The 21,236-nt window shown below is 46.1% G+C and overlaps 1 protein-coding gene across 2 annotated transcripts in view; it reads left to right on the top strand.

Annotated features, from left to right (window-relative positions):
• UBE2L3 (ubiquitin conjugating enzyme E2 L3) overlaps window positions 1–1,569 on the top strand; it is a 67,729-nt gene extending 66,160 nt beyond the window's left edge. For both annotated transcript variants that reach the window (XM_063964789.1, XM_063964788.1), the window contains exon 4: window positions 610–1,569. In XM_063964789.1, coding sequence (XP_063820859.1) covers window positions 610–764 — 155 coding nt within the window. In that variant the 3' untranslated portion in view covers window positions 765–1,569. The remainder of the gene's footprint in view (window positions 1–609) is intronic.
• Window positions 1,570–21,236: the final 19,667 nt, after the last annotated feature.

Genomic DNA, 21,236 nt, shown 5'->3' with positions numbered 1-21,236 from the left:
TTTTGTCCCTAAATACTTTCAGTGCTTAAAAGTCCTTGAGTGCCGACCCATTTTTTTACATTTGGATGAAGTGCAGTTTTTCTGACATTTGGACAGGAAACGAGGCATATTGAAGTTCCAAATTTCAAGTTCCCGTCCGGCATACCCCAAACTAAAATGTGTACCTGTTTGTGTTTGAGTCCTGTAACCTCTTTGTAATCCTTATACAGAGGGGGAATTCGTTAGTTATATGTCGGGGTAAATTCCTGGAAGTGCACATTACAGTTACAATCTGCAGTAACAGAATGTATTGTCTGCCATCACTTCTAAAGAATATCATATATATCTGCTGCTTTATTGTAAAGATAAGTTGGATACATGTATGTGAGCACATTCCATACTGATTTCTGCTATGTTATATGATGATGGAGTTTAGTAGTTTTAAACTTGCCTAAGATTACACAAAGTGGGAGATCTTTATTTGAGTGTGAAGCTCTACAGATTGTCTGATATAACTATGAGAATTATACCAGAAAGGGAAGCTTTAAGCAAGTGTAATGCTAGCAGGGCCACCTGCTATTATTAATCTTCAATCAGTTTACTTTATTTCATTTTTTCTCTCCCGCCCAGTAATTCAGTCTCTCATTGCCCTGGTCAACGATCCCCAACCCGAGCACCCCTTGCGTGCAGACCTAGCTGAAGAATACTCAAAGGACCGTAAAAAATTCTGTAAGAATGCTGAAGAGTTTACAAAGAAATACGGAGAGAAGCGACCTGTGGACTAGAAATTGAGGCCAAGCGCCAACGGAAAACACACAAAAAAACAAACACAAATTCAAAAAGCGCAACTGAAGAATTGGAGTCAGTGAGTTCAGAATCCCCTCCTTCTCCTTACCCTGAAAAAACACACATGAGGCAGGACTCCGCGGGAACACGGAACAGAGGCGCAGCGTCAACCCGCAGCTTTTGCTAAACTCTACTTAAAACTGTTAGAGGAGGATTAAAGAAAAAGTGTGAAAATGGGAGTACAGTTCTGCTCTCTGTGTATAAACAAAATCACTATTTTTTCCATTCTTAATCACAGGAAATGTTTCATTCTTTTTGTTACCGTATTAAAAAATAAATAACACACACAACCATTATTGCTTTTCCCCTAAGTGTAGCATTGTATAGGGTTTTTGTTTTTTTATTATTATTATTATTATTATTTTACTAATGATGTTCCCATCAATTCACTTTGGACACTCCCTGGTAAAGGTCCCTTATGTGTTAGGTTTTAGTCTCTACCCCTCTCTTTAGAAGTCTTCCAAGTGTCAGACTTGTCTCCTGAACCTCTGACATGGAAGTTATTAATAACTTTGGCCCAAACAGACCTACCAAAAGGGAGGGGATCGTCGAACATTCGGCTCTTAGTTTTCCTTTCAATGTTGCACTGTGCTTTGTGGGACTCGGTAAGTTCTCCTTCAGTTTGTAACATAAAGAAAATAAAATTTAAAAAAAAGAAAAAAACTTTTAAACTGTTGGAAATGAGCCCGTTCTTCTGTAATTCTGCCGGATGTTAAGATAATGTTTATTAAAGGGGTAAACCAAGCTGCCCTGTTGTGACTCAGTCTTTGAGGAATCATCAAGGTTTATGAATTTTCTAAAGTCTATTTAGTAAAATGGCCTTGGATTTGGATGCTGAATTATGGATTGGCACCTGTGTTTTATTTTTTGGTTTTTATTTATGCATATAATGAGAGAGAAAAGATTAATGGATCCTGTTCCAACACGTACAGTGTTTATATATAGTAATGTGCAAAAGTTTTAGGCAGGTGTGGAAAAATGCTGCAAAGTAAGAATGCTTTCAAAAATAGAAGTGTTGAATAGTTTATTTTCATCAATTATCAAAATGCAAAGTGAATGAACAGAAGAGAAATCAAATCAATATTTGGTGTGACCACCCTTAGCCTTCAAAACTGCATCAATTCTTCTTGGTACACTTGCACATAGTTTGTGAAGGAACTCGGCAGAGAGGTTGTTCCAAACATCTGGGACAACTAACCACAGATCTTCTGTGGATGCAGGCTTTGCTCAGATCCTTCTGTCTCTTCATGTAATCCCAGACAGACTGGACGTTGAGATTGGGGCTCTGTAGGGGCCATATCATCACTTCCAATGCTCCTTGTTCTTCTTTATGCTTAAGATGGTTCTTAATGACATTGTATGTTTGGGGTCATTGTCACTGCTGCAGAATAACTTTGGAACCATTCAGACGCCTCCCTAATTGCATGATGGATAAGTACCTGCCTGTATTTCTCAGCATTGAGGACTCCATTAATCCTGACCAAATACCAAGCTCCATTTACTGAAATGCAGCCCCAAACTTGCAAGGAACCTCTTCACTGTTGCCTGCAGACACTCATCATTCTGCCACTCTCCAGGCCTTCTGTTACAGCCAAATATTTCAAATTTTGACTCCTCAGTCGAGGGCACCTGCTGCTATTTTTCTACACCCCAGTTTCTATGTTTTCATGCATGGTTGAGTCGCTTGGCAGTTTTCACGTCAAAGGTGTGGCTTTTTGGCTGCAATTCTACCATCAAGACCACTTTTGGCCAGACTTCTCAGCAGGTTTGGCTGATTTAAATGAATCTTTTTTTTAAATAACCTTTTTATTTCTCTGACGTCCTAGTGGATGCTGGGTACTCCGTAAGGACCATGGGGAATAGACGGGCTCCGCAGGAGACTGGGCACTCTTAAAAGAAAGATTAGGTACTATATCTGGTGTGCACTGGCTCCTCCCTCTATGCCCCTCCTCCAGACCTCAGTTAGAATCTGTGCCCGGCCAGAGCTGGATGCACCTAGTGGGCTCTCCTGAGCTTACTAGAAAAGAAAGTATGTTTAGGTTTTTTATTTTCAGTGAGATCTGCTGGCAACAGACTCGCTGCTACGAGGGACTGAGGGGAGAGAAGCAAACCTACCTGCTTGCAGCTAGCTTGTGCTACTAAGGCTACTGGACACCATTAGCTCCAGAGGGATCGAACACAGGGCCCGACCTCGATCGTCCGTTCCCGGAGCCGCGCCGCCGTCCCCCTTGCAGAGCCAGAAGACGGAAGAACCAGGAGAAAATCGGCGGCTGAAGACTCCAGTCTTCAATAAGGTAGCGCACAGCACTGCAGCTGTGCGCCATTGCTCCCACAGCACACTACACTCTGGTCACTGGTGGGTGCTGGGGGGGGGGGCGCCCTGGGCTGCAATAAGTATACCTTTTGGCAAAGGTGCACATAATACAGTTATAAACTGTATATGTGCCTAATCCCCCGCCATTAACATTATTAAAAAAGCAGGAGAAGCCCGCCGAGGAGGGGGCGGGGCTATCTCCCTCAGCACACCGGCGCCATTTTCTCTTCACAGCTCAGCTGGAAGGACGCTCCCCAGGCTCTCCCCTGCAGTATACACTACAAGAAGGGTAAAAAAGAGAGGGGGGGCACATAAATTTAGGCGCAAAAAGGTGATATAAGCAGCCATTGGGGGAAAATTCACTTTGTGTTAGTGTAAATCCCTCTGTTATATAGCGCCATGGTGTGTGCTGGCATACTCTCTCTCTGTCTCCCCAAAGGACTTTGTGGGGTCCTGTCCTCAGTCAGAGCATTCCCTGTGTGTGTGCGGTGTGTCGGTACGGCTGTGTCGACATGTTTGATGAGGACGCTTACGTGGAGGCGGAGCTGGAGCCGATAAGTGTGATGTCGCCCCCTGCGGGGCCGACACCAGAGTGGATGGATATGTGGAAGGTATTAACCGACAGTGTCAACTCCTTGCATAAAAGGTTCGATGACGTAACAGCTTTGGGACAGCCGGCATCTCAGCCCGCGCCTGCCCAGGCGTCTCAGAGGCCATCAGGGGCTCAAAAACGCCCGCTACCTCAGATGGCAGACACAGATGTCGACACGGAGTCTGACTCCAGTGTAGACGAGGATGAGACAAATGTACAGTCCACAAGGGCCATCTGATGCATGATTACGGCAATGAAAAATGTGTTGCACATTTCTGACATTAACCCGGTTACCACTAAAAAGGGTATTATGTTTGGGGAGAAAAAGCAGCCAGTGACTTTTCCCCCATCTGATGAGTTAAATGAATTGTGTGATGAAGCGTGGTGTTCCCCTGATAAGAAACTAGTGATTTCTAAGAGGTTACTGATGGCGTACCCTTTCCCGCCAACGGACAGGTTACGTTGGGAAACATCCCCTAAGGTGGACAAGGCGCTCACACGCTTATCAAAAAAGGTGGCACTGCCGCCTCAGGATACGGCCGCCTTAAAGGAGCCTGCAGATAGAAAGCAGGAGGCTATCCTGAAGTCTGTATATACACACTCTGGTACTATACTGAGACCTGCAATTGCTTCAGCATGGATGTGCAGTGCTGCAGCTGCTTGGTCTGATACCCTGTCAGATAACATTGACTCCCTTGACAGGGATACTATTTTGCTAACCATAGAGCATATTAAAGACGTCGTCTTATATATGAGGGATGCACAGAGGGACATTTGCCGGCTGGCATCTAGAATTAATGCAATGTCCATTTCTGCCAGGAGAGTATTATGGACTTTGCAGTGGACAGGTGATGCTGATTCTAAAAGGCACATGGAGGTTTTGCCTTATAAGGGTGAGGAATTGTTTGGGGACGGTCTCTCGGACCTCGTATCCACAACAACAGCTGGGAAGTCGACTTTTTTACCTCAGGTTCCCTCACAGCCTAAGAAAGCACCGTATTATCAAGTACAGTCCTTTCGGCCTCAGAAAGGCAAGCGGGTCAGAGGCGCGTCCTTTCTGCCCAGAGGCAGAGGTAGAGGGAAAAAGCTGCACCAGACAGCCAGTTCCCAGGAACAAAAATCCTCCCCTGCTTCCACTAAGTCCACCGCATGACGCTGGGGCTCCACAGGTGGAGCCAGGTGCGGTGGGGGCGCGTCTCCGGAACTTCAGCGACCAGTGGGTTCGCTCACAGGTGGATCTCTGGGTTCTACAAGTGGTATCTAAGGGATACAAGCTGGAGTGCGAGGTGTCTCCCCCTCGCCGTTACCTCAAATCAGCCTTGCCAGCTGCTCCCAAGGAAAGGGAGGTAGTACTGGCGGCAATTCACAAGCTGTACCTTCAGCAGGTGATAATCAAAGTTCCCCTCCTTCAACAGGGACGGGGTTACTATTCCACAATGTTTGTGGTACCGAAACCAGACGGTTCGGTGAGACCCATTCTAAATTTGAAATCCTTGAACACTTATATAAGGAAGTTCAAGTTCAAAATGGAATCGCTCAGCGCGGTTATTGCAAGCCTGGAAGAGGGGGATTTTATGGTGTCACTGGACATCAAGGATGCTTACCTACATGTCCCCATTTACCCACCTCACCAGGAGTACCTCAGGTTTGTGGTACAGGACTGTCATTACCAATTCCAGACGTTGCCGTTTGGTCTGTCCACGGCACCGAGGGTATTTACCAAGGTAATGGCCGAAATGATGATACTCCTTCGAAAGAAGGGAGTTATAATTATCCCGTACTTGGACGATCTCCTTATAAAGGCAAGGTCCAAGGAGCAGTTGTTAGTCGGAGTAGCACTATCTCGGGAAGTGCTGCAACAGCACGGCTGGATTCTGAATATCCCAAAGTCGCAGCTGATTCCTACGATGCGTCTGCTGTTCTTGGGCATGATTCTGGACACAGAACAGAAGAAGGTGTTTCTCCCGGAGGAGAAGGCCCAGGAATTGTCATCTCTGGTCAGGGACCTCCTGAAACCAAAACAGGTGTCGGTGCATCACTGCACGTTAGTCCTGGGAAAGATGGTAGCTTCTTACGAAGCAATTCCCTTTGGCAGGTTCCATGCAAGGATCTTTCAGTGGGATCTGTTAGACAAGTGGTCCGGATCGCATCTTCAGATGCATCGGTTGATCACCCTGTCCCCGAGGGCCAGGGTGCCTCTCTGCTGTGGTGGCTGCAGAGTGCTCATCTTCTCGAGGGCCGCAGATTCGGCATTCAGGACTGGGTCCTGGTGACCACGGATGCAAGCCTCCGAGGTTGGGGGGCAGTCACCCAGGGAAGAAACTTCCAAGGACAGTGGTCGAGTCAGGAGACTTCCCTACACATAAATATTCTGGAACTAAGGGCCATTTACAATGCCCTGAGTCATGCAGAACCCCTGCTTCAAAACCAACCGGTGCTGATTCAGTCAGACAACATCACGGCGGTCGCCCATGTAAACCGACAGGGCGGCACAAGAAGCAGGATGGCGATGGCAGAAGCCACAAGGATTCTTCGATGGGCGGAGAATCACGTGCTAGCATTGTCAGCGGTGTTCATTCCGGGAGTGGACAACTGGGAAGCAGACTTCCTCAGCAGGCACGACCTCCACCCGGGAGAGTGGGGACTTCATCCAGAAGTCTTCCAGCTGATTGTAAATCGTTGGGAAAGGCCACAGGTGGACATGATGGCGTCCCGCCTCAACAAAAGCTAAAAAGATATTGCGCCAGGTCAAGGGACCCTCAGGCGATAGCTGTGGACGCTCTAGTGACACCGTGGGTGTACCAGTCGGTTTATGTGTTCCCTCCTCTTCCTCTCATACCAAAGGTACTGAGGATAATAAGAAAGAGAGGAGTAAGAACTATACTCATCGTTCCGGATTGGCCAAGAAGAACTTGGTACCCGGAACTACAAGAAATGATCTCAGAGGACCCTTGGCCTCTGCCGCTCCGACAGGACCTGCTACAGCAGGGGCCCTGTCTGTTCCAAGACTTACCGCGGCTGCGTTTGACGGCATGGCGGTTGAATGCCGGATCCTAATGGAAAAGGGCATTCCAGATGAAGTCATTCCTACGCTGATAAAAGCTAGGAAGGATGTGACAGCAAAACATTATCACCGCATATGGCGAAAATATGTTGCTTGGTGTGAGGCCAGGAAGGCCCCAACAGAGGAATTTCAGCTGGGTCGATTTCTGCACTTCCTACAGTCAGGAGTGACTATGGGCCTAAAATTGGGATCCATTAAAGTCCAGATTTCGGCCCTGTCTATTTTCTTTCAAAAAGAACTGGCTTCACTGCCTGAAGTTCAGACGTTTGTTAAGGGAGTGCTGCATATTCAGCCCCCTTTTGTGCCTCCAGTGGCACCTTGGGATCTCAACGTTGTGTTGGATTTCCTAAAAATCACATTGGTTTGAGCCACTTCAGACCGTGGAGTTGAAGTATCTCACGTGGAAGGTAGTCATGCTGTTGGCCTTGGCCTCAGCTAGGCGTGTGTCAGAATTGGCGGCTTTGTCCTGTAAAAGCCCATATCTGATTTTCCATATGGACCGGGCAGAATTGAGGACTCGTCCCCAATTTCTCCCAAAGGTGGTATCAGTGTTTCATTTGAACCAACCTATTGTGGTGCCTGCGGCTACTCGGGACTTGGAGGATTCCAAGTTGCTGGACGTAGTCCGGGGCCTGAAAATCTATGTTTCCAGGACGGCTAGAGTCAGAAAAACTGACTCGCTGTTTATCCTGCATGCACCCAACAAGCTGGGTGCTCCTGCTTCAAAGCAGACTATTGCTCGCTGGATCTGTAGCACGATTCAACTTGCACATTCTGCGGCTGGACTGCCGCATCCTAAATCAGTAAAAGCCCATTCCACGAGGAAGGTGGGCTCTTCTTGGGCGGCTGCCCGAGGGGTCTCGGCTTTACAACTTTGCCGAGCTGCTACTTGGTCGGGATCAAACACTTTTGCAAAATTCTACAAGTTTGATACCCTGGCTGAGGAGGACCTTGAGTTTGCTCATTTGGTGCTGCAGAGTCATCCGCACTCTCCCGCCCGTTTGGGAGCTTTGGTATAATCCCCATGGTCCTTGCGCAGTACCCAGCATCCACTAGGACGTCAGAGAAAATAAGAATTTACTCACCGGTAATTCTATTTCTCGTAGTCCGTAGTGGATGCTGGGAGCCCGTCCCAAGTGCGGACTTTCTGCAATACATGTATATAGTTATTGCTTAACTATAGGGTTATTGTTATGAGCCATCTGTTGAATGAGGCTCAGTTGTTGTTCATACTGTTAACTGGGTATAGTTATCACAAGTTGTACGGTGTGATTGGTGTGGCTGGTATGAGTCTTACCCTGGATTCCAAATCCTTTCCTAGTAATGTCAGCTCTTCCGGTCACCGTTTCCCTAACTGAGGTCTGGAGGAGGGGCATAGAGGGAGGAGCCAGTGCACACCAGATATAGTACCTAATCTTTCTTTTAAGAGTGCCCAGTCTCCTGCGGAGCCCGTCTATTCCCCATGGTCCTTACGGAGTACCCAGCATCCACTACGGACTACGAGAAATAGAATTACCGGTGAGTAAATTCTTATTTTTTGTTATGCTGTTAGTACAGGCACGGCACCGTGCTAATGGCATGCACAGTGCTTTATGCTTAACTCCTTTTGTGTGTGTGTTTCTCTGAAAAATTGCTTTTGCATTTTCCATTTTGCATTACTATTCAGATTTACTTAACTATAATAAGTAATAAGTAGGACTAATGCTTCACATTACCTTATTTTTAATTTCATCTATCTGAGTGTACTTTGTAGATATTAATGTTTAGTATGTGTGTATGTGTATATATATATATATAGAGAGAGAGAGAGATAATCTATCTATTGATATAATATGGGATGTAGTTAATATACAGTCTGTTGGGATCCTGGCGTTCAGGAAACTGATGCCATTTCAATACCAACCACAGCCCCGTATTTCCACTTGGGTGGTGGGTCCACACCACCACCTGAGTGGGAGTATAACATGGCAAGCAAAGCTCACCTCCGGGCTCGAAGCGTGGCGAGACCGCGAGGGGACTTGCTGCTGTCAGTATAGTGACAGCCGGCATCCCGTCTGCCGATCTCCCATATGTATTGCATATATACAGATGTAAGAGGAGTAGTACGGTGTAAAAAAAAATGGTTTTATGGAAATAAGTAAAATAAATCAAATCAAAACCTAATAACATTAATGTTAGAAAGCATTAAAACATAGTCGATCAAGGTTTCTAATACATGATCCAATTTTATTTTATTTTTTTAATGAAAACATTAATGCAAAAAAAAAAACCCAACCTGGTTTAAAAAAAAAAAAAAAGGCTGTTTAAACCAAAGAAAGTGTGTGTTTTGTTTTTTTTCTTCACACCCCTGCTTCTCAGAACAGTAGATGGGTGTACGTGGGTCCCACTGGTTCGGTTTGATTTGATGGCATTGCTGGTCATCTTCCGATTTCAAAGGGAAGTAAGCATGAAGTGTTTTCCATCTGATGCACCAAGTTCCTTTGGCTGACCACTATATTTATGGTCCTCAACATTGTCCGTTTCTTTGTGCTTCTTCAAAAGAGGCTGAACAGCACATCTTGAAACCCCAGTCTACTTAGAAATCTTTGCCTGGAGAGACCTCTGTGCTCATCACCCAGTTTTAAGCCTCCTACACAGCTGTTTCAGTTAACGACTGTGTTTCAACCTACATATGAAAATGGTGATCACATGTTTGTTATGATTGGTTAATCATACACCTGACTATTATCCTACAAAATCCCTGACTTTGTGCAATTGTACCTAGAAGAATAGATGCGGTTTTGAAGTCAACGGATGGTCACACCAAATATTGATTCAAATTAGATTTCTCTTCATTCACTTAGAATTGTTAATAGTTTTATAAATTAACAAAATGCTGTTTTTGAAAGCATATATACTTTGCAGCATTTTTTCCACACCTGCCTACATTTTTTGCACTGCCCTTTTTTTTTTTACATTTTTTTTTATTTAAAGGTCAAATGTGCCCTTCCACCGCCACATGAATAAATGCTGTGCACATGCGCACAGCAGTTTGTGACCGTTTGGGGCAAGCCCCCATTAATGACACCGCACGGCTGGGGCACGACCCCATTAATATCGTAGAGGGTGGCGGCTCTGCCCCCAATGGTGACGTCAGCAGTGCCTCTTCTCCTTTTCGACATACTGCCCCAACACATCTGCACCCTGCCCGGTTACTGGCAGGAACACCAATATGTATATTACTATATATAATGGAGACATTGAAGATGTGTGAACACCGTGGTGGAACATCATTCTGGTTCAATTTAATAATGCCCCTCTTGGACATTAGGCAAGGAAGGCATATATAAATGTGCTGACATTGATCTATGTTTCCTTCCCCAGATGTATTAAAAAGGTGGCATGCTAAGGGGCAGTTGCATCAAGCCTTGGACAGAGATTTAGGCGTATATTCAATTAAAATTGGATCCATTCCGACATGGGTCCGACGAGGGCTATTCAATAACAGCCAAATCCTGTCGGATTTGGCTGTTCCTGACCGTCTCAATCCGACATTCAAAAAAAGTCTGATTGAGATGAGGGAGCGGAGAGGAGGAGAACAGCGGCTACAGCAGTGTAGCAGGAGGATGGGGCACCGCCGCCAGACCTCACGGCAGCATCCACCCGGCTACAGCAAGCGGGACCTGGCTTGCTGGAGCCGGATGGACGCTGCGGTGGCGGTGCCCCATCCTCCTGCTACACTGCTGTAGCCGCTGCTCTCCCCCCGTCTCCCCCTCTCAGCTCCCTCATCTGAATCCGACTTTAAAGTCGGATTCAGATGGCTGGAAACGGGGCCTGTCGGATTTGGCCCCGTTTCCGACAGAAGCATGCGGATCGGTGGCTATTCCGCCTATCCACGTTCTTTTTGGGGTGTATTGAATAGGTCGGAACCCCTTCCCACCTAAAAAGTTGAAAACTGACGTCTTTCCGACAGACTGTAGCTTTCGACTGCAATTGAATATACCCCAAAGTGGAGAAATTGCCCAAAGCAACCGATCAGTTTCCGTCATTTGTCTAGCACAATGGGGCTCATTTATCAATGACTGATCACTCATTGTGAATGATGAAACTTGTATATTATAAATGGTCCTCCAGCCAATCAGCTCCTAATTGTCATGTGCTTAGCTTCTAACTGCCATGTGTTTGAAAAATTATAGTTGGGAGTTGATTGGCTGGAGCACCATTTATCATATGCAACATGTTTCATCACTCACTGATAAATGGGCCCCAAGTATTTGAAATGCGTTAGAAGCTGGTTGTTTTGGGCAAATACTCCACTTTCTCTCTTCAAGGCTTGATGCATCTCCCCTTAAGAGAGAGTATTCTTTGTGCGATGTATCACGCCGCAAGCTGCTTTATGCAGTACAAATGGAATTGCATGTAAGGAGTCATATCTCCGATATTAACGCTTAAGTTAAAACTATAATAGAGTTTAAAGTGTGAGAGTAAAATGCTGATTTGTTTTAGAACTCCCTCTTCCCGCCCAGTCATTGTTTTAGCTGAGTGCAAGTACTCTGCACAAGGAAGAAGAGTATTTTGTAGGGCAGTTGGGGGAATGGGAGTGGTTTAAGAATACTGGAGGATCGGTGCTTTTATTTAATTGACTTTTCACATATTGGGGAGTGCAGCAAAGAGAAGCCTGTAAAGACAGGATGGGGGAAAAGAGGCATATGGAGAGGAGGGTGATGCAGAAGACAATAATAGAGAAATGAGAATGGCATGAAGAGGTTTAGCAAAGAGTGGGCTCTGCAGAAAGGGAAAGTCTTGTTACCTATATAGCCGTATATAATAAAACGATATGTAATAATTCTCGTAAGTCCTATTCTGTCTGCAACATGCATGCCAGGGAGAAGGGACAGACCTAGGAGAGAAGGGACGATGCGCCAGGTACAGGTAAGTATGGGGAACTAAGCTGGTACAGATGGCGTATGGCGGCAGTCTTAGGTGACCCGCCATATGCCGGTGACTTTCTTCTTTTGACCAGGGCCTTATGCCAGCGAAGTTGGTTTAGTTTGGAACTAATATTTTTCTTAAAGTCTAAACAAATTAATTTTCATGTGACTTTTTGTTGAAATGAATGTCCTGTAACATGCATTTCCGCATTCTGTCATATGTTCAAAGTTCAGTATCTATTACTATATTTTTGAAAATGCAAAAAAAGTCTCTGTAAATGTATTGTTTCTAACAATTGTTTTTTTGGACTTTTGTCACTAAGTCTTTTTTATTTGTAGCCAAGAAAATATAGTCCGTTATGAATTGATAAATATATTTCTCTATCGTCCTAAGTGGATGCTGGGGTTCCTGAAAGGACCATGGGGAATAGCGGCTCCGCAGGAGACAGGGCACAAAAGTAAAGCTTTTACAGGTCAGGTGGTGTGTACTGGCTCCTCCCCCTATGACCCTCCTCCAGACTCCAGTTAGATTTTTGTGCCCGGCCGAGAAGGGTGCAATTCTAGGTGGCTCTCATAAAGAGCTGCTTAGAGAGTTTAGCTTAGGTTTTTTATTTTACAGTGATTCCTGCTGGCAACAGGATCACTGCAACGAGGGACAGAGGGGAGAAGAAGTGAACTCACCTGCGTGCAGGATGGATTGGCTTCTTGGCTACTGGACATGAAGCTCCAGAGGGACGATCACAGGTACAGCCTGGATGGTCACCGGAGCCACGCCGCCGGCCCCCTCACAGATGCTGAAGCAAGAAGAGGTCCAGAATCGGCGGCTGAAGACTCCTGCAGTCTTCTTAAGGTAGCGCACAGCACTGCAGCTGTGCGCCATTTTCCTCTCAGCACACTTCACACGGCAGTCACTGAGGGTGCAGGGCGCTGGGAGGGGGGCGCCCTGGGAGGCAAAATGAAAACCTTTAAAAAGGCTAAAAATACCTCACATATAGCCCCAGAGGCTATATGGAGATATTTACCCCTGCCTAAATGTACTAAATAGCGGGAGACGAGCCCGCCGAAAAAGGGGCGGGGCCTATCTCCTCAGCACACGGCGCCATTTTCTGTCACAGCTCCGCTGGTCAGGAAGGCTCCCAGGTCTCTCCCCTGCACTGCACTACAGAAACAGGGTATAACAGAGAGGGGGGGCAAAATAAATGGCAATATATATTAATATAAAAGCAGCTATAAGGGAGCACTTAATCATAAGGCTATCCCTGTCATATATAGCGCTTTTTGGTGTGTGCTGGCAGACTCTCCCTCTGTCTCCCCAAAGGGCTAGTGGGTCCTGTCTTCGTATAGAGCATTCCCTGTGTGTCTGCTGTGTGTCGGTACGTGTGTGTCGACATGTATGAGGACGTTATTGGTGTGGAGGCGGAGCAATTGCCAAATATGAGGATGTCACCTCCTAGGGGGTCGACACCAGAATGGATGCCTTTATTTGTGGAATTACGGGATAGCGTCAACTCGCTTAAGCAGTCGTTTGCCGACATGAGGCGGCCGGACACTCAATTAGTGCCTGTCCAGGCGCCTCAAACACCGTCAGGGGCTGTAAAACGCCCCTTGCCTCAGTCGGTCGACACAGACCCAGACACAGGCACTGATTCCGGTGGTGAAGGTGACGAATCAACCGTATTTTCCAGTAGGGCCACACGTTATATGATTTTGGCAATAAAGGAGATGTTACATTTAGCTGATACTACAGGTACCACTAAACAGGGTATTATGTGGGGTGTGAAAAAACTACCAGTAGTTTTTACCGAATCAGAAGAATTAAATGACGTGTGTGATGAAGCGTGGGGTGCCCCGATAAAAAACTGCTAATTTCAAAGAAGTTATTGGCTTTATACCCTTTCCCGCCAGAGGTTAGGGAGCGCTGGGAAACACCTCCTAGGGTGGACAAAGCGCTAACACGCTTATCAAAACAAGTGGCGTTACCCTCTCCTGAGACGGCCGCACTTAAAGATCCATCAGATAGGAGGATGGAAAATATCCAAAAAGGTATATACACACATGCAGGTGTTATACTACGACCAGCTATTGCGACTGCCTGGATGTGCAGTGCTGGGGTAGTTTGGTCAGAGTCCCTGATCGAAAATATTGATACCCTGGACAGGGACAATATTTTACTGTCGTTAGAACAAATAAAGGATGCATTTCTTTATATGCGTGATGCACAGGGAGATATCTGCACACTGGCATCACGGGTAAGTGCTATGTCCATTTCGGCCAGAAGAGCTTTATGGACACGACAGTGGACAGGCGATGCGTAGAGGAGTTATTTGGGGTCGGTCTATCGGATTTGGTGGCCACGGCTACGGCCGGGAAATCCACCTTTCTACCTCAAGTCACTCCCCAACAGAAAAAGGCACCGACCTTTCAACCGCAGCCCTTTCGTTCCTTTAAAAATAAGAGAGCAAAGGGCTATTCATATCTGCCACGAGGCAGAGGACGAGGGAAGAGACAGCAACAGGCAGCTCCTTCCCAGGAACAGAAGCCCTCCCCGGCTTCTACAAAAGCCTCAGCATGACGCTGGGGCTTCGCAAGCGGACTCGGGGGCGGTAGGCGGTCGTCTCAAGAATTACAGCGCGCAGTGGGCTCACTCGCAGGTAAATCCCTGGATCCTGCAGATAATATCTCAGGGGTACAGGTTGAAATTAGAGACAGAGCCACCTCGCCGTTTCCTGAAGTCTGCTTTACCAACGTCCCCCTCAGAAAGGGAGACGGTTTTGGAAGCCATTCACAAGCTGTATTCTCAGCAGGTGATAGTCAAGGTACCTCTTCTACAACAAGGGAAGGGGTATTATTCCACTCTTTTTGTGGTACCGAAGCCGGATGGCTCGGTAAGGCCTATTCTAAATCTGAAGTCCTTGAACCTGTACATAAAGAAGTTCAAGTTCAAGATGGAGTCACTCAGAGCAGTGATAGCGAACCTGGAAGAAGGGGACTTTATGGTATCCTTGGACATCAAGGATGCGTATCTCCACGTTCCAATTACCCCTCACACCAGGGGTACCTCAGGTTCGTTGTACAAAACTGTCACTATCAGTTTCAGACGCTGCCGTTTGGTTTGTCCACGGCACCTCGGGTCTTTACAAAGGTAATGGCCGAGATAATATTTCTTCTTCGAAGAAAAGGCGTATTAATTATCCCATACTTGGACGATCTCCTAATAAGGGCAAGGTCCAGAGAACAGCTAGAGATGGGTTTAGCACTATCTCAAGAGGTGCTAAAGCAGCACGGATGGATTCTGAATATTCCAAGATCCCAATTAATGCCGACAACTCGTCTGCTGTTCCTGGGGATGATTCTGGACACAGTTCAGAAAAAGGTTTTTCTTCCCGAAGAAAAAGCCAAGGAGTTATCTGACCTGGTCAGGAACCTCCTAAAACCAGGAAAGGTGTCTGTACATCAATGCACAAGAGTCCTGGGAAAAAATGGTAGCTTCTTACGAAGCAATCCCTTTCGGCAGATTCCATGCAAAGGGATCTGTTGGACAAATGGTCAGGGTCGCATCTTCAGATGCACCTGCGGATAACCCTGTCGCCGAGGACAAGGGTATCCCTTCTGTGGTGGTTGCAGGAGGCTCATCTATTGGAGGGCCGCAGATTCGGCATGCAGGATTGGATCCTGGTGACCACGGATGCCAGCCTGAGAGGCTGGGGAGCAGTCACACAGGGAAGAAATTTCCAGGGAGTGTGGTCGAGCCTGAAAAAGTCTCTTCACATAAGCATTCTGGAACTAAGAGCGATCTACAATGCTCTAAGCCAGGCGGAACCTCTGCTTCAAGGAAGACCGGTGTTGATCCAGTCGGACAACATCACGGCAGTCGCCCATGTAAACAGACAGGGCGGCACAAGAAGCAGGAGGGCAATGGCAGAAGCTGCCAGGATCCTTCGCTGGGCGGAGAATCACGTGATAGCACTGTCAGCAGTATTCATCCCGGGCGTGGACAACTGGGAAGCAGACTTCCTCAGCAGACACGACCTTCACCCGGGAGAGTGGGGACTTCATCCAGAAGTTTTCCACATGCTATTAAACCGTTGGGTAAAACCAATGGTGGACATGATGGCGTCTCGCCTCAACAAAACACTGGACAGATATTGCGCCAGGTCAAGAGATCCGCAGGCAATAGCTGTGGACGCGCTGGTAACACCTTGGGTGTACCAGTCGGTATATGTGTTTCCTCCTCTGCCTCTCATACCAAAGGTATTGAGGATTATACTGCAAAGAGGAGTAAGACTAGTGGCTCCGGATTGGCCAAGAAGGACTTGGTACCCGGAACTTCAAGAGATGGTCACGGACGATCCGTGGCCTCTACTTCTGAGAAGGGACCTGCTTCAGCAGGGTCCTTGTCTTTTTCAAGACTTACCGCGGCTGCGTTTGACGGCATGGCGTTTGAATGCCAGATCCTAAAAGGAAAAGGCATTCCGGAAGAAGTCATTCCTACCTTGATAAAGGCAAGGAAGGAAGTCACCGCGAAGCATTATCGCCGTATTTGGCGAAAATATGTTGCGTGGTGCGAGCAGCGGAGTGCTCCGATGGAGGAATTTCAACTGGGTCGTTTTCCTACATTTCCTGCAATCAGGATTGTCTATGGGTCTCAAATTGGGATCTATTAAGGTTCAAATTTCGGCCATATCAATATTCTTCCAAAAAGAATTGGCCTCAGTCCCTGAGGTCCAGATTTTTATCAAAGGAGTACTGCATATACAGCCTCCTGTGGTGCCTAAGGTGGCACCGTGGGATCTAAATGTAGTTTTAGATTTCCTCAAATCCAATTGGTTTGAACCACTAAAGAATGTGGATTTGAAATATCTCACATGGAAAGTGACTATGTTACTGGCCCTGGCTTCGGCCGGGAGAGTATCTGAACTGGCGGCTTTGTTTTATAAAAGCCCTTATTTAATTTTCCATTCGACATAGGGCAGAGCGGCGGACGCGTCCGCATTTTCTCCCTAAGGTGGTATCAGCGTTTCACCTGAACCAGCCTATTGTAGTGCCTGCGGCTACAGACGACTTGAAGGACTCCAAGTTGTTGGACGTTGTCAGAGCCTTAAAAATATACATTTAAAGGACGGCTGGAGTCAGAAAATCTGACTCGCTGTTTATACTGTATGCACCCAACAAGTTGGGTGCACCTGCTTCTAAGCAGTCGATTGCTCGTTGGATTTGTAACAAAATTCAACTTGTACATTCTGTGGCAGGCCTGCCACAGCCTAAATCTGTTAAGGCCCATTCCGCAAGGAAGGTGGGCTCATCTTGGGCGCCTGCCCGAGGGGTCTCGGCATTACAACTCTGCCGAGCAGCTACGTGGTCAGGGGAGAACACGTTTGTAAATTTTTACAAATTTGATACCCTGGCAAAGGAGGACCTGGAGTTCTCTCATTCGGTGCTGCAGAGTCATCCGCACTCTCCCGCCCGTTTGGGAGCTTTGGTATAATCCCCATGGTCCTTTCAGGAACCCCAGCATCCACTTAGGACGATAGAGAAAATAAGAATTTACTTACCGATAATTCTATTTCTCGGAGTCCGTAGTGGATGCTGGGCGCCCATCCCAAGTGCGGATTATCTGCAATACTTGTACATAGTTATTGTTAACTAATTCGGGTTATTGTTTAGGAAGCCATCTTTCAGAGGCTCCTCTGTTATCATACTGTTAACTGGGTTTAGATCACAAGTTGTACGGTGTGATTGGTGTGGCTGGTATGAGTCTTACCCGGGATTCAAAATCCTCCCTTATTGTGTACGCTCGTCCGGGCACAGTACCTAACTGGAGTCTGGAGGAGGGTCATAGGGGGAGGAGCCAGTACACACCACCTGACCTGTAAAAGCTTTACTTTTGTGCCCTGTCTCCTGCGGAGCCGCTATTCCCCATGGTCCTTTCAGGAACCCCAGCATCCACTACGGACTCCGAGAAATAGAATTATCGGTAAGTAAATTCTTATTTTTTAGTTGTGTATGGCAAACAATTAACAAGCAAGTGCATGGTTACTGTTTTTATGTTTTAAAAGGACTATATTCATTTTTTGTAATTTGTCATTTTGATTCAAAGTCCGTTAGTCTAAAATAGTAATGTGAGAAAACATGTCCTGTTGTACTGCTACATACTGCCTGCAAATTGACTGATCTGCACTCACAGGCATGGGTCAACTGGTATTGTTGATGAAATCGCAATCTGTCTCAATAGTCATCCAACCTGAATTATGCCCTTAGTGCATGTAATGACATATTGAAGTCAATGGTGAATGCTTATTTACTGTTGCACACGGAAAGGATTGCATATAGTGTCCTAAGGCTGTGTACACACAAGGACAATATTGTAAATGTCTGCAGCGATGGAACCTGACATCGGCAAGTATATATACACTTGCTGATGCCATTGGCAATGGGGGTAATTCCAAGTTGATCACAGCAGGAAATTTTTTAGCAGTTGGGCAAAACCATGTGCACTGCAGGGGGGCAGATATAACATTTGCAGAGAGCGTTAGATTTGAGTGGGTTATTTTGTTTCTGTGCAGGGTAAATACTGACTGCTTTATTTTTTCACTGCAATTTAGATTGCAGATTGAACTCACCCCACCCAAGTCTAACTCTTTCTGCACATGTTATATCTGCCTCCCCTGCAGTGCACATGGTTTTGTCCAACTGCTAACAAAGTTCCTGCTGCGATCAACTCAGAATTACCCCCAATATCACCTTCCAGACCTGCATGCAGGATCGAGAGAGGATGTCGCTGATGTCCGCATCGTCAGTGACATAGTGCATACACACTCAACGATATCATGAACGATGTGTCTGAATTGGGCATATCGTGCACAATATTGTCTAGTGTATACGCACCATTTGGGGTCAATCCTATTATCCACGAAAGGTGCGATGTGCCATTGCCGCGGTGTTCAAACGATTTTGCACCCTATGCAGGCTGGTTTTGGGCCGACTTCGCACCAAAGTGCTCGGAGCCCTATTGGGCATCGAGCACTTTTGTGCAAATTCGGGCAGCTGTAAAGTGTGGCCGCTGCCATGATGATTTGCACCCGTGATATCATCTCTGTTAATAGCATCGACCCCTTAGAGCATGGGTCTTCAACCTGTGGCCCTCCAGCTGCTGTGAACTACACATCTCAGCATGCTCTGCCACAGTTTTGCCATTATACCACTTAACTGACGATTTTTCCTTTCAAAATGGTTCATAACATTGTTTTTTAAAAACTTTTTTAATCAATAGTTTAAAAAGTATTTTTTGAAATATTGAAATACTATATTATGCACATCTGCAGTACGGATCTCCTAGTCAAAATCTGGGGGAAACAGTGGTGTGGTGCAGTTGCATGATATCTGACCATGCTAGTTAAGTGGTTAGATGTGTAGTTCCATGACAGCTGGTTGAAGACCCATGACTTAGAGTTTAATCGTATGATGGGAAGTGTATTCCCCGGTAGTCTTAAGTTTATCAGTATAGAACAGTTTTAACACTTTTCTACCTGGAAAAAGTAGTATTGAAAATGCCAGTATGACGCCACTCTCTTAGTATTCTGTTGTACCAAATGCAGCAAATAATGGCAAAGAATTAGTCATGTAGTGTTCTATTGCTACATTTGGGAAATGGATAGTCTTGCCCTTTGGCAAACGTGGTTTATAAACTTAGGAAACTGAAACTGGTCCTGCACTTGTGCTTATTTATACTACGCTGTAGGATTGGATTTCTCTTTAAAGCAAGATTACATATTGTGTTAAGTGAGTAATTGTCTACTACTGTAGGGACTGTCAACTCAAAATGGTATAGCTTTAATAAAATTATAAAGGGTCATCTCTTTCTGTGTCAAGTAGATATCACTATAGAAAACTGAAGAAAAAAAATCCACATAAAGGACTCTATTGCTGAATTAAGGTAAGTATAGGGATCACACAAGATTACAGCGAATAAATGGTGGGTTGCGGCTGATGCATAGCTTGACACTCTTCGTATTATACAGTTCTCAGCATATAAAAGTCTGTAGTTGCTGCTGCTGTGAGCTCTGCTGCTGCAGCATATACCCCATGTATTGAATGTCGTACAGCTTGTATGCGATGCCTATGGCTCAGGGCCAATGAAAGTGCTAAATATACTTACACCCTTCCTCAGGTCTAAGTTTTCATTCTTAAGGTTCGGCCTCCAAAAGTTAGTATGCCAAGATGCACTACCTATAGCGTTTATGGAAAAGCACTGATTTCAGACATTCTGAAAAATCGAGTCCTCCAATTGGCAGTGATGTAATGCTAACAGGATTTCCACTGAGTGCAAAATTGTTCTTGGGATCAAGTAATGGTAATTGCAGGACCTGTTTGCCGTGATAAAAAGAATGTTGCACATATCAGTGTAATCAAACTACTACTTTACTTGATGCAGCTAAACTATGATAGTGTGTTGAGCATACATAAATAGATATGGGTTACCTTCTAGAATAATAGAACTTATTTATGCTTCCAGACAATGGTGAGCACATGTAAGATGATGGCGCTCTGATATATTCTATTGAAACTCTATTTTGGAATTCTATGTTTTGTAAAATAAAGCGGGAACTTCTAATTATGATGTGCTTTGTTTGAAGGTTGTCACTTTAAACATCCTTTCTCTAACGTCCTAGTGGATGCTGGGGACTCTGTAAGGACCATGGGGAATAGATGGGCTCCGCAGGAGACAGGGCACTTTAAGAAAGAATTTGGATTCTGGTGTGTTCTGGCTCCTCCCTCTATGTCCCTCCTCCAGACCTCAGTTTGAATCTGTGCCCGGATGACCCGGACGAGCTGGGTGCTACTTAGTGAGCTCTCCTGAGCTTGCTATAAGAAAGTCTTTTGTTAGGTTTTTTATTTTCAGGGAGATCTGCTGGCAACAGACTCCCTGCATTGTGGGACTGAGGGGAGAGAAGCAGCCCTACTCTCTGAAGCTAGGTCCTGCTTCTTAGGCTACTGGACACTATTCGCTCCAGAGGGATCGTACACAGGATCTAAAGTATCGTGTACTGCAGCTGTGCGCCATTGCTCCCACACTACACCCACATACTCTGGTCACTGCAGGGCGCAGGGGGGGAGCGCCCTGGGCAGCAATTAGGACCTCTTGGCAAAAGTGGGCATATATACAGTTGGGCACTGTATATATGCATGAGCCCCCTCCAAAAATTGTACATGAAAGCGGGACAGAAGCCCGCCGTCGAGGGGACGGGGCTTCTTCCTCAGCACTCACCAGCGCCATGTTTCTCTATCGTCCTTGTGGATGCTGGGGTTCCTGAAAGGACCATGGGGAATAGCGGCTCCGCAGGAGACAGGGCACAAAAAGTAAAGCTTTCCGATCAGGTGGTGTGCACTGGCTCCTCCCCCTATGACCCCCCTCCAGACTCCAGTTAGATTTTTGTGCCCGGCCGAGAAGGGTGCAATCTAGGTGGCTCTCCTAAAGAGCTGCTTCGAGAAAGTTTAGCTTAGGTTTTTTATTTTACAGTGAGTCCTGCTGGC

The sequence above is a fragment of the Pseudophryne corroboree genome, chromosome 1 (assembly GCF_028390025.1).
Source record: "Pseudophryne corroboree isolate aPseCor3 chromosome 1, aPseCor3.hap2, whole genome shotgun sequence".
Lineage (NCBI taxonomy): Eukaryota > Metazoa > Chordata > Amphibia > Anura > Myobatrachidae > Pseudophryne > Pseudophryne corroboree.
This window is presented reverse-complemented; position numbering and strand designations above follow the sequence as displayed.